At 36.4% G+C, this 14,467-nt stretch overlaps 1 protein-coding gene across 39 annotated transcripts in view; it reads right to left on the minus strand.

The window, feature by feature from the left end:
* ARPP21 (cAMP regulated phosphoprotein 21) overlaps positions 1–14,467 on the minus strand; it is a 372,912-nt gene that overhangs the window by 94,832 nt on the left and 263,613 nt on the right. For 19 of the 39 annotated variants that reach the window (XM_072925860.1, XM_072925859.1, XM_030266998.4 and 16 more), the window contains 6 exons: positions 9,017–9,185; positions 7,225–7,424; positions 6,788–6,829; positions 6,355–6,387; positions 5,382–5,471; positions 1,170–1,314 (listed from right to left, as the gene is read on the minus strand). In XM_072925860.1, the coding sequence (XP_072781961.1) occupies positions 1,170–1,314; positions 5,382–5,471; positions 6,355–6,387; positions 6,788–6,829; positions 7,225–7,386 (472 nt within the window). In that variant the 5' untranslated portion in view covers positions 7,387–7,424; positions 9,017–9,185. Of the gene's footprint in view, positions 1–1,169; positions 1,315–5,381; positions 5,472–6,354; positions 6,388–6,787; positions 6,830–7,224; positions 7,425–9,016; positions 9,186–9,268; positions 11,184–14,467 lie in introns of those variants that run through there. The other 20 variants (XM_041714210.2, XM_041714211.2, XM_041714209.2 and 17 more) reach the window with 10 other exon arrangements.

Genomic DNA, 14,467 nt, shown 5'->3' on the forward strand with positions numbered 1-14,467 from the left:
CATTTTCCAGCAACAATCTGAAAGAATATGCTCTGAAAGAAAATAGTTATTTGGAGTTCAGCCAAGAAAGATATACATTCTGAAGCACCAGGTGGACATTCATTATTCCTCTGTACAACTCCACTGAGAACACAGCATCAAAACTAAACATTAACAGAAACTGCTAGTCATTTAATACCACAGAAAACCTTCAATGCCATTCAAGACCCTGCCAAGTTCTTCCTTTAAACTGTTAAAAAACATTTTAAAATGAAGAAAGAAAAGTTTTATTCATCAATATCTCTTTGTGTCACTTAATAAATGTTGTACACTCAGCAAATGAGGAATCATGCCAGTGGGAACTCAATTTGCATTAAAAGACTGAAATCAAATGACACCTGGGAGTAGGCAGGTAATAGGGATGCGTGACAGTAGCCAGAATTAATTTTTCAGCATTATCTCCTGACTCAAATGTACACACAGATCCTCAAGTTGGCGTGAACTGTGAGAGCTCCATTGAAGCCAAATGACAATTCACACCAGCTGCAGATCCACACCCAGGTAGGCAATGATTATTTTTGAGAGATTACAATGCAACTTTATACCATGGATTAATAAAAAGATTTAAAAAGCAATGCCAAATTTAGATAAAACATCTTTCCTGAAGAAGTCTTGGTAGGTGACAAGGAAGATTGCAATGCAGGTTAAATGGCATGGATTAATTTCCTTACAGCATTTAGGATAAATCCTCCATGAGAGAGAAACAATAGTGAAGCAGAAACAATACTGCCTACACTGCACAAATTACATGCCAATATATCGTCATTAATCTAGATAAAAGAGTATTAATGTCTTATGTACTATATACACTTATTATTCCAATCATATATATATTTATATATTTATGTATTTATATCAACATGGTTAAGCATTCCAAAGATCAAATTTACATTAAAGAAAACAAATCAAATCTAATAAAAGACCTCAATTTGGGAGGTTTCTTCACTTTAAAGCCTGATGTTTGTATGAAAAACATTCTTATGCATATATATTTTAGGTTCTGAATTTTCTCAGTGTATGAAAATACTTTAACTGTGTACATATACACAAATAAAGAAATAAATTCTTGCAAAAATGTACAATCCTTTCTGCAATTGTAATTATAATAATTCAAATATTTTTAAGTTCACCTTTTGATAACATTCTGATCTTGCTTTTTTCACTGTTTTTATCTTTATTTTTATCCTTCTCTTTTTCTTTCTCGGAGTCATCTTTACTAGATTTATCTTCTTCTTGCAAGCTAGGAAAACTTGAAAGCTGTAGTTGGATGGATTCCTGTTGGGGAAGAAAGATAGATAAATCATGGGCCAGATTCAGTATGTCTCCATGGCTTCCAATCTGCAGATATTAGCATTAAACTATGTGTAGCTAGAAAAATTGAAGCCAGATACATTTCTTTCCTATTTGAAACATGGCATTTTTTAGCCAGGTGAATGATGATATCTTAGAGGGCAAATTCTAGTGGTAAGTAGGTATTTGTTCTCTAATATTTTGAATATTATAAAATTTAGGCAATGTCTAGTAAGAGGACTGTATTATTCTACACTTCAGTAGTTGTCCCTTAAGACTTTTCAGAATAAGGAAATACATTTCATATGGCCTTTCTTAATTATATCATGTAATACTACATATGTTCAGTGATGCTCAATGGATAGATATCTGAAAAATAAAACTTTTTTCACTAAAAAGTCTGCAGGTTGATATGAATTGTTTTGCACATGTAAGTGCAGTATCTGATAGATGGAGTTTTTTGGCTCTAATAGTAGAGGAGTGACAGCAAATTCTATACTCCATTGTATACAAGACGGCTTACCAACTTAAGAGGTAATACATATTTAGATACATATGCAGATGTGTCTTTTGCAAAAGGCGGGAAATGTGCCCTGTGATTTTTTCAAGGATATTTGAAAAACGTCACAAAAAAAGTGAACTTCTCTAAGGTATCACAAATTTTACCCTCAAAAATACAGTATTTCGGTGGCTACGAGTCCCTTTGAAACATGCTTCAACTTTAAAAAATTATTTTTAAGCAGATTGAGAATTCAAGCTGGTTTGCACTTTCTAATTTCTTTAAAGAACTTGTTTTCCCTGCTCACAACATTACATTATACTGGCTTTGTTTTAACCTAAATTGTTTTCTTTTTAAGTTACCATGACATAATTTATATATTTCAAGAAGTCCTAATCTGGTTGGACAAAACTGAAGGAATCATACTTCTGTGTTTTATTCTTCTAAAGGAAAAAAAAAAAAAACACTCCAGAAAATGATATGCTTAAGTAGTGTAAAAAAGCAAATTTAGAGAAAGCTGTCATAAAACTCCCTGGTAAAGTAGTTTTCTTTAATAGAACAGAATCAGGCATGCTTGATAATTTTTTGACATCATGTTAATGAATACCTAATTCACCAATACTTGAGAATTTCAAAATTTCTTGAATGCTAGTGAATTCCTTTCCTTCACTATTTTTCTAAGAATACTAGCATACCGAAAGATCAATAGAAAACTTTAAAGTAAGGGGTGTGCTTTTAAGCAACCATTATGAATTCAAAAGATGTTTCCAGTAATTAATACAAATTTTAGGTTTCTTTAAAGAACTATGGATCAGCCATCACAAGACATGTAAGACAAGATCCTAACAAAACAAGGCATCAGCATAAACATGCCACATTAAGACAGAAATTGGCAACTTCTCAGCTTAATCATTATTGACTTTTTGTGAAATTTGAATGTCCCACAAAAGACTTGAGATGAAAAGCATTCTAAAAGATCAACAAAGACCTAGACCCAAAATCTAACCTGACCTAGCACCCTTCATCTCTACTTCTGTTAGTTATGGCTGAGAGTCTTACACAAAATCTGAGCCTACAGAGGCAAAGAGTGGGAATTCCTGGTCATTTGAGATAAGGATACATTGAGAAATGTTTCTGGAATTGCTCAGTTGTGCTCAGAGAACTAATGCTGGGCCTGCTTTCTTTCACTTCAAATGGCAGTTTGATTTCTCATTCAAACACACTTTCGATCAACCATTGCCAAATGACCCCAAAGCATAACTTGATTCCCTGCCCTGCCCAGAGCAGAGTGACTGCAGTGCTAGCTTTTCAACAGGAGAAAAATGTAACTGGCCACGTTGTTCCCAGGATATTAATCCTAAACTTCACAGTGGTTCTTAAAAATGCACTGATGAAAATGACAGACTTTACAGAAAAGCACATATATAAACATACAGTAAATACTGTTTTACATGTAACGTAATACTGATGTAATTGCACTAGAAAAAACACACAAAAGGGCTGTAGAGTCGTGAAAGCAAGCTACTGTGTATTTTCTTAAATTTTTATTGATTTTTCTCAATAATAAAATACAATGTTAATAAATACATTGATACAAGTATAGTGAACAACAAAATAGATTTTCAAATTGCAATAATACACTTCTTGGTTTATAGTATAACATTAAAGGCAACATTTCATTTAAGTAAGGACATAGTGAACCATTGGATAAGCACTCAAGATCAAGTAATACAGGTAAACAAGATTTTTCCTTATACAGGAAAATGAAGGCAAGTATTAAAATATAAGTACAAACATCAAGTCTGCAGTACAATCCATACTCAGTAGTTCTGGCAAGGTACCGTACATTCTCTGATAATTAATTCCTTGTGGTTTATGAACCATTAAGATAAAATAAAAATTAATAAAAAATAATTCCAAACCAAAAATAAACTACTTCTCCTCTAAACTGAAAGCAAAACAACTTGGTTGGCACAAAACTTCCTGTATCCTTCAGCCAGCCCAAGGGGGAGCCTGCAGGTCCAGCTTTCCACGACAAAGTTGAACCACATTCATCAGTAAAAGGTCAGCAAGAGCAAAAGGGCAATTCCTATCAAATTAATTACACCAAGACAATTGCTTCCTTAGAAAACACGATGGGGTCAAGGGTGACATTTCATCTCTCAAATATTTTAAGATGGTCAAAGAAATCTTTGCTGAGGCTGGTCAGTCAGGTAAGACCAAAGGCTGTGTGAAACAGGAGCCCCTCCTCTGCCCAGTGTAAGGATAGGGATTTTGCCTCAACACCTGCCAGTCTCTCTGTAGTTCAGTACAGGTCGTGTGCAGTACATTGTACACTACCAGCAACACTTAATACAATCTCTTTATACTGTTCTCCTTCTCATTCTCCATTAAACAATAGAAAATACAAAGAAAATTGGAACAAAAGCCACGCATTTTGAGTAATGCAAGTCAAGCGAAAAGCGTCTACCTACAACAGAACAACTGATAAAATAACCTCCCCATCTACTGCATAAGCATCATTGTAGAGCAGTCGAACATGCTAATGTCCTGCTGCTAAACAACTTGGTTTTTGGTCTTTCAATAAAATTAAAAAAATAGAAAAACCTCTCCTTACTTTTGAGCTAAGAGGAGAGACAGATTTGTTTCATTTCAAGTCAATAGAGGAAACAGTGAGAAAGTACACTTAAATGTCATTTTTTATTTTTGTGCTAAGCTCACAAGAAGCCACTTACTCAAGCTCTCTCGATGGCTGATTTCAGTTGTACATAAACATCATAAATTATAGGCAGTGTTCATCATATTTTGGGTTTTAGTTAGCTGGGTTTTTTTAAGCCTTGCTCTCACTAGGCAAGCACAGAGGAGTAATTGAGGCTTAACTTTTGATTTTTGGAGTACTTTTTGAAGTTAGTCTGCAAAGAGTGCCACCAGTGTTATTGTCTGAGCTGAGGAGTGCAGAGGACAGCTACCAGTTGCTGGGAATACAACACCACCAGTACATATAAAATCAAATGCACGCTTTTTGATATAGTTTAATTTACACCAAGAGTTTAAAAAATGAATGCCACTAAGTATGAGGCATCCTTGGCTCTACCAAAGTATTTTAGAAAGTGAAGGATCTTTGAATTTTATGTGAAGGGGGACACTGATATGAACTGAATTCTTAGAGGAACCACAAATCAGAGCATATTCATAACCATATTTGGTGCAGCCTTGAAAGAGATAGCCTTAGAGAAAATAACATATTAATTTTTTTTTTAGTGTTATTATTTTTTTAAATTTAAAAATCTGAATTCTTTTGAATTCTTTTCCATTTGCTGAAATTTTCAGGGGGTCTGGAAAAAAAAGCAAACAATACCCTGTGATAAAGTACAAAACTAGTATTTCAAATTAAAGTTCACGCTAAACCAGTAAGAACCATAAAAACACATTCATTGCTGGATGTAATTTTTCCCCCAAGAAAGACATTGTTAAATGCCCAATTATGTAACACAATCATGCAACTGAAGACGGAGGTCAACCATGCAGCTAACAGCAATGATTGCAAGTGTACCTGGTTGTCATGAAGATTTTCTGCTCCCGGGCGAGGGGTTGACTCTTCACACACAGCAAGGCTCCGCACGAGTTTGCCCTTAGCTCCTGACTGAATAAGAGAGAGAGAACAAAACAGAACACACTACTACTGACCCCAAGTCACATAAGCTGTCCACATCAGCTGCTCCCAAATATCTCAGATAACTATTACCCACCCAGTCCAAAAAAATGCATTTGCCTGGATATAACACGGATAAAAAAGGATTCTAAGCAGCAAGACATTTGCCACAGGGAAGGTGGTTGGTTTTCTTTTGATTTTATCATTTCAGCTACTGTTCACTCACTTCCACCAAAAATTGTAACAGCAAAGAACAGATAGTCCAATTCTGAAAGTAATTTAACATAGACTCAAGGGTTCCTTTTGTCATTTGGTTTGGGGTTTTCTTTCTTTGTTCTGGGAGTCCCTCCCCTTCTTCTAGTAGTATATATCCAAGAAACATGGACAATAAAAAGTGTATGTATTACAGATCTGCACTTGAAAAATTAAAAGAAGTTTTTTAGGGTTTGTTTCTAGAAGCTCCTTTCCACACTTGCCTCCATATATTCCCCCCTTAGGGAGCTAGTCAATCTCAGTTTCTTTATGTCAAGATTATTCCATTAAAATAAAATGCCAACAGAAACATTAATTACTAAAGCAAAAGGAGTGAACGTTTTCCTTTTCCAGTGGTGCATAGAAGCACACATGTAACACAATGACACAGCAAGCCCAGCAGCATAAAATTATGATGGATAAAGGGAAGCCTGACTGGAGGCAGTTTTTTGCCTTTGTGCAAAAGGACTATAGGGTAGGGGGCAAGAAAAAACCTGCAACACCAACAAAAAACTCAACCAGACACATGACAAAAGAAAGCAATTTTGATTTTAGACAGGTATTTAACTGAAATTCTTTATCCTACTGTAGCATGAAACTCCAAACAGAGATGGACCTTTACCTTGGATCTCTTTTTCTGATTTGACCCTCGTTTCTGCATATAGCAAAAAAAGAGAAGCAGTTATCACTTCAGTGGACAGTGGGCATGATGAAAGCATTACCAATAAACAGACTAAATCACTTCTATCTGATGTTTTAAATCAGTTGCTGACTGCAAAAGCAACTTCCCCAAACCCCATTTGGAAAGCAGGGAAAACGAAAAATCATCTCTGCTCATTTTCATTCATTTTACAAACAGGTATAAACAAGAAAAAACACTGCACAGTGTTCTGTAATTTTGCATATAATAAAAATGTAAGAAAAGGTATACTTAAGTAAATGCTCCCCCTCTCCAAATTCCTCTTAAATTGTGGTCTCCCCCTTTATTTTTTTTATTCGATTGAGCAAAAAGGATTAAAAACCCCTCATCCGATAAAGTCTTCTTATCAAATTACCTTCTTAGGCTTTGCATAACAACTTTTTGTTGGCAGTAACACCTACAAACCAAACCACATATTAAGTAATTATTCATTAGTATTACCTGTAAATTCATGAGATCAAGGTAGTTTTCTAAATCCCCAAAGAGGGAAAACAGTCAAATGTCTCACTAAGCTTTAAAACAGATGTCTAGAAATTAACTTCTCAGACAAATAACATGGACAGCAGTCTAAAGAGCTTGAAAGGTATAACAAATAACAGCATTTATTTTATAGTGATATAAAAGAACCCAAAATAAATAAATAAAAAAATAATTTTAAAAGGAAAAAATAGAACCAGTCTCAAAATTATAAGAAAAATAGGGGAAGTGTAGGCAATGAAAAACTTCACAGAAATGGAAAAGCAATGGTAGCACATTGATATTTAACACGCCCATTCACTATGCCTGTCTTACCTGCAGCTCTGTCTTGGAATCACTGAGCTTCTCATCCTCTACTTCTGAGCTTTCAGATTTATTTAGAACACAGTTGTCCGGGTTGGCTTCAGAGATGGCAGTCTCCTGCTCTTTTGCAGCTTCCTCTGCTGTCTCCTGGTTCAATTTACCTTGCTCAGACATTCTTCCAGACAGAAATTAAAATAACAAGATTTGGTGACCTGAAAGGTCGAGATACCACGACACAAACACACACAAAAAAAATATTGAGGTGAAATTTATTTTTTTCTTTTAATTACTAATTTCAGTTCCTTTGATAAACAAACCAAAATGTGCAGCTAAGGAGTGAAAAACTATGCATGTCCCAGCAGAAGAGATGTACTGAATCAACAATATTGGGTAACAGCAGAATTGTTTCAGGTTAAGCAAGCAGATCTGAACAGTCTTTGTGGAAGCAGATTTAAGGTAATGTGCTGTGACTCCCCGGCCCAGCCCCAGGACTGCCAAGGTTCAGGAAGGGACAGTGGAGGATTCTCTACCACAAAGCTCAATGGCACCAGGCAAAAAGAACCCATTCTAGGTCTCTGGCATCTCATTGTTCCCCTCCTCTAATTTTTGCTTTGTTTTCTTTTAATAAAAATAATAGCCAAGCAAACAGAAATAAAACCCAAGCATGAGCAACAACACCGTTTTCAGTATTCAGCCATGGGTTTTATGCATAGCAGAAGCCATGGTGCTCACACCACTATAAATATATATTTCTCCTTTTTTAAGAGGTAATAATTCAAGATAAGTATGAACTCGAAATTTGGCAATAAAGTTCTCAGGGTCAACATTTTCAGGGATCAGACCAATAACTCGATTATTAAAACCTATGTCACTCTTCAGTACTAGGAAAATTGTACAGAAAACCCTTGGCAGGTACTTCTAATGAAGAAATCTCAACTGAACTGCATTTACTTTCAGCTTACAATGGGGTTGTTGTACAGAAGCTTTAAAGGCTTTTCAGAGTTAAAGACTATTATTATTTTTTCTCTCTTTCTCTGCCCCCAGCTCCCTCCTGAAGACTCCCCCACCGATCAATTGTCAAAGAAGACTCATGAATAATTTAACTTTTCTTTCCCATCCACTTCACTTAAGAAGCATCTTCAAGAAAAACAACTGTATTTGAAATGTGAAGTAATTTCAGGAAGGGTCTTTAGCAACACATTGCCACTCCTCAACAGTGAAATGGCAGCTATGCAGCAAAATCATACTGTGCCATCTTTCTTTTTTACAGTTTGAAATTAAACATTCAACAGAACCAGTATAACTTACCTCTTGTTTTTTAAGCCATGTTTTAAGTGAAAAAATCTAAAGCATACTGAGTTATAAGCACTTACTTCTCCTACTTTTTGCTTTTGTTTTCATATTGTAAACAAATACAATTTCCTACATAATCTTCCAGTTTGAGAAGGACTGTGAACTTCACAAGAAATCAAGCTATAAGGTTCATAAAAAAACTGAATGGAATATGAAACTAACCTGAAGCTTGACTTGCCTTACTGTGAGCTAATTTGTGATTCTCCTTTCTCCCACCGGTCTCCCCAAGAAGGCCGATGATTTTCGCTATTCTGCAGTTACAACTGAAACTTGAATTGCTTTGATGAAAATTCAAAACATGAGTGGCAAGATATTTTACTGGTCTGGTAAATAGCCCTTAATTTGATAAGGATTTTCATCATGAAATGCACATGCAGCTCATCTACATGCTTTACACAGTGCTCACAAAAACAATTACACTGGGATCAGCTGCCCCAAAGAAGCCATTTACCTGAAAAACTGCTATAATTCCAACTGCCTTTCTAGCGTCTTCTGTTGGTCTTTGCTGGTTAAGTCCACACAAATGATCAACGACAACGTGAGTCCCATGTCCCCATTAACAGTTCAGAGTGCCAATCTCCATGCTGGTCCTTCGGAGAGCTTGACGCACCATAGTCCACCTGGAAAAGACGAAAAATAAATAACACCGGCAATGATCCCGGCACAAGGGAGGGGTGCAATGGATAGGACCCAGACTAATGACCAGTTTCCAGCAAGTCACTTTCACAGCTTGATCCAGCTCCACCTGTCTCAAAACTGCCTGCTTCTTCTCTAATGAAGGCTAGAGCCGGCTGTTCAAGTCATAACAGCTCCTACGCAAGAAGCTAAAATTAACAATTGCATTATGCACTGAAGATTACTCATTTCAATTCTAACCTTTTTTAGCGAATTCCAGCACTTTTCATTAAAAAAAAAAGCATATATACATATTTATATATAAGCTCATCTGTTTGCTTCAACAGAAGTCAACGAGGGTATGAGGAGAAAAGATTTGCCTGCTTTTTAACTATGGCTTCTGCTCCAATTAAAACTTCAACAGTCAAACACTATTGAAAAAATGGCTAGGTTGGTGCTTTTAGAAACTGACTTGCTTTACCAGGGTAGTGAATTGAGATGTTAATTTAATAAGCTGAATAAAATTTGAAATTATCCAGAATGGGAGGAAGAAGAGGAGGAGAAGGAAGAAATCCTATTCCCTGAACAAAATCCACCCAAAAAATTCTTCTGAAGCATTTTGTGAGGAGGAAAAATGAGATTTCCAGGTTATGGTTTGAGAAATAAACCTAAAGAAAAAGCTGCCTCAGCAATGCAACTTTTACTGTTCATCAGGACTGCATTTGCCAGTTGAACAGCTAATTTAACAGAAAAACGAGCATTAGAGGATGAGTCTGACTGATTTACAGGCCATGGCCATGTGCTGAACTGTATTGATACAACATACAGCTCTTCTCAAGACTTGCATGTGAGTCATGGTTGAAGCAGTCAGTGCAGACACACAAAACCAGCAAACAGAAAGCACATATCATTCTACTGGGAAGGGGGGAGGAAGCAAAGCATGAATAACGGGAGATGATTTTCTGGTTATTTTATCAGACTCCTGGTTTCTGCAGCACGTTTTACATTGTGCACGGCTGCAATTGCCACACAGCACGTGTCAGCACATTGGAACTTGCCATGTGAAAAGAACTGAATTTGCTGTAACAGAAGTGGAGTTTAGCCTTTCACAATATTCCAGTCCTGCTCTCTCTGGGAGCTCTGGCACACACAGAGGAGACCAGCAGGCAGTTCTGTAAACTATCACTTCCATCCTGCAAATTTATAAACACAACTATTTCTTTTCCTCAAACCATTTAACAATTTGTAGAGAGTAATAGAAAATAAGTCTTCCCACTAGGTTTTTGGTATTTCTTGCAGGATATTTTTGGAAATTCTAGCTCATCAGAAACATAAGCTCACAATGGGAGTGGAAGAACACCATGGAAAACTATGCCCAAGAACTCAAGCACATGCAAAAGTATCTCATGGAGCCAATACTCAACAAGCAAAGAATGAATAAACCACTGACTCAAAATCCTTTCCTCATACCCATCTTCCAATGACTGTTTCCCCCACACTTTTAAAAGAGAGATGGGGGATGTGGAAAACAGCTATCCAGGAAATAGACTGCTGTAATCAAAACCCTCCAAAACCAACAGAGAGACACAGATATCTGTAGCAAAATCAGAACACACATAAAATTTATTTCAGAACTCTCCTGTGTGACCATTTGTTGGGAACTAACTATTCATAAGACAAACAAACAGAGCAAAACAAAAACCAGACAACAAATGAACCAACCAAAGGGTATCATATGCAGCAAGCGAAGAGATCTGCCAAGATCTGGTCTTGTGCACAGATGCTCAACATCATCTTATCATGCTTTACCCAAGGCAAATTTCATTATAAAATGAGTTTCCCATATTGATACACTTAAGATTTCTGAAGACAACATCATTTTTTACTGGCAATGTACAAAAAGACCACCGAATCTTAAAACAAAACAAAAAAGCATAAATTTCCCCAAGAAAACACAAGCAAGTGGAAAATAATCTTACAATGTACAGCTATCATCCTCAAACCCAGAACAACAATGCCTGTTAGGATGATTTTTTAAAGAAATCCTTCATAATTATCTTCTGGGAGAAAAAAAAAGAAGACAAGAAGAAGGAGACATATAGCAATCAAATTGAGCTCTTCACCTTCCCTTAATATAGATTTCCTCCTCCTTTATTAAGCAATTTACAAGTGATGACTAATCATTTACATACTACAATACATAAAATACACTTCTGGTTGTTTGGGTGGGTCTTCAGAGGGACTCAGGTTTCCATAAAATATTTCAAGGAGAGTATAAATAGAAAAAAAAGAATCAGTCAGAAAATAGCCGTTAAAAGTGAGACATTTTTATAGAAGCGTGTCTCTGTTTCTCATACGCTATCTTGTTATTCAGTGATGAATGTACTTTTTACAATTGTCAGTGCTGCAATGACAGTACTGCTATGGAAAAACACAGTGGATTATTCTCTTTCTTGCGCATCAACAGAAATGTCAGGGATGATTTGACTGTCAAAACCTTCAGTACCGAAGTGACGCAAAAGGCTGAACAAATGCACTTCTGTTTTTGATCCTCAGGTAGAAACCACAAAGCTTGTTGCTAGGCAAAAACCACCTTCTTGATATGCAAAGGAGCAAAATTTCATCGGGTGTTGGGATCTTAGCAGTCTACAGGAGCTTGTGGCAAAATTTCAGCCCCTAATTCCTTAAAGCAACTTGAGTATTGGACACAGCAATATGACAGAAAATACAGGACCCACCAAGTCACTTGTAGATCCACTTTAATGGAAATATAATTTGTTTGTATAGAATTTATAAGCATGAGCTGCTCAGTATACACTGTGGGATGGGAATGCTGAGGGTTTTTTTTTCTTAAATTCTCTTCCTTTTAACAGGATTTTCATTTTAGAAGCTGAAGGTACTACTAAGCTTGAACAACTACAGTCAGAGCTTGAAGCAAAAAGGATGGAAGAAGGCGTGGATGGTCGCATACATTCATACAACACATACCACGCAAATTCCAAGAAAAGTCTGTGGGAAGGAATACAATTAATTTAATGCAAGAGTTTAAAAACTATACCCAGAAGAACTGTCAAAAAAACAGAACAGAAAACCAAGCAAAGATGTTAGAAAGCCCAATGCAACAAGCACCTGAGAGCTTACCATTAACTGAAACTCAAGAGAGACATCTGACAAAACCCTCAGAGGCCAATACAGGTGAGAAAGCTCCTTCTCTATTATGTATTAGGTGTTTTGATGGCCTCATAGGTACACATGGTGAAGCAAGCATTTGAAGACTCCCACTATAACACATGTCCTTTCTCAGAGAGGAGATGAACAATCTGCCAAGCATGGAGGTAAAAGTCATTCCAAAGCCCAAATAGATCCTGCTGCTGAAAACTTGCTTGCATTGGCCAGATCTATAAGCCAGGATCCTTCTCATCCCATCATGATTCTCCATTCTGAAGAGTGGTTTGCAGGTATGACTCCAGGAGTTGGAAGCAGAGTTGTCAGTTGGGCTTTCCACTGCACAATATAAACCTCAACTATATATATCAAGAGATGTTTGACTTATTACTGCTAACTCACTCATCAGACTCTTGGAAGCCATTGGAAATGGCTTCCAGTATTACCTTAAGATTATCAGCAGGCACAACCCTCAATTTTGCCAGATTCTCATGTCTTAAACCATAAACTTCATGTTATTTGACATTTACTTAAATATTCTTGTCTCTGCCATCTAGAAAATCAAAGAAAATATCAGGTTTCATAATGAAGACAAAAGTTTCAACTCTTTGGTGTCTTCAAAGAAAACGTTCATTATATAAGCTTGATTATTAAAAAAAAAAACAACAACAACAAAAAACCAACAAAAACTCCAACAACTAAACCAAAAAAACGCCCAAGCAACACCACAACCAAACACAAAAAAGGACAGTAAACTAAATCCTGCAGTTTTAGATCAAACACACTACTACTCAGTTTTCCATCTCCCAGTCTTCAGTCCTAGTCTTTATTAGACTGTGTGCTCCTTTTCACTGTTTTCCCACATTTCCCAGAAATACACAAATGGACTTGGAAGCCAGTGTATTAGCATAGCAGGATAATAATCCATACCAGTTCTCATATCAAAATGCTTTAGTATGAAAAAAACCCACCAAACTTAAAGCTGTGAAGTGCACAGAATCCTACAAGTTCAGTTGTTGCTAAAGGACTGAAGACTAAACCTTAAAAAAACAGAGCAAAAAGTATTTGTAATTTAAGTGTTTGATGTCATATTTTATTTCCCATCTCCTCCTCCTCACATTGTCCCCTCTTCATCATCACTAAAAAACCAAATAGTGTGATTGCCTATGTTTTCTGCTCCTATATGCCACAGACCTCTGCAAATAAAAGGTTATTTAGACTCATTCATTTACTGTTGGCACTTCACCAGAGACTGTCAACAGATACTATTTTTTTCCCATGAGTTAAAAAAACATGAGCATCTGCATACATGCAATAGTACAGAGGCCCCTGACCCAGCTTAAACAGGCCAGAAAACAACCATCAGTGGCAGCCAAATTTGATGAAAACAGGGCAGATTGAAACACACTGAACTAGATTTCAAATCCTATACAAAAAGCAGTTGTCTCATAAAAGAGGCACCTAGATAATATGGAGCAGCCTCCCAGCTGAAACATCTGTCTTGGAATGGCACTGGCTCGCATCCCAATGTGCATGTGAAACCCAGTATTTACAAACAGCAGCAAAGATTCTTGAAAACAGTTTAACAACCAAAGAAAAATCCCAGAAGCAAATCAACTTTTTGTGGTTTACACCTGATTCCTTTTTTCAAAGAGATTCTCTTGTTTCTAACAGATTGCCACTGATATTTTTCCACTTTAATCCCCTGTCAGACGACCTCATGTCAATGTCATCATCTTCAGACAAATAATAATGATGTTCCCTTCAGCTTGTTATATTTCTGCAAAGCTAGAAGCTTTACCCAGAAAAATAAATATAGATGCCCTATAGGGAGAGTCTGCTTTGTTTTAATACTTAAGATAAGGTTTGGAAAAAAATATGCTCTTTTATCTGTCACAATGATAATTTGAAGTCTTCCAGGATCAGCATGAAAAGACATGAGGCTGAGTGATCTGGCTAATAAATGTCAATCACACAACTTTAGTAGGAACTGAGTAACACCCAAACTTTTAACAAGCTAATCAGATGTACAAATCAGCACTCCTGGAATGCGTTGTTTGCTTTAGAACAGCCTTCAACACCACCTCATGCATTTCAAACACATACGCCAAATTTTCTCTCA

This window comes from Taeniopygia guttata, chromosome 2 (assembly GCF_048771995.1).
Source record: "Taeniopygia guttata chromosome 2, bTaeGut7.mat, whole genome shotgun sequence".
Classification (NCBI taxonomy): domain Eukaryota; kingdom Metazoa; phylum Chordata; class Aves; order Passeriformes; family Estrildidae; genus Taeniopygia; species Taeniopygia guttata.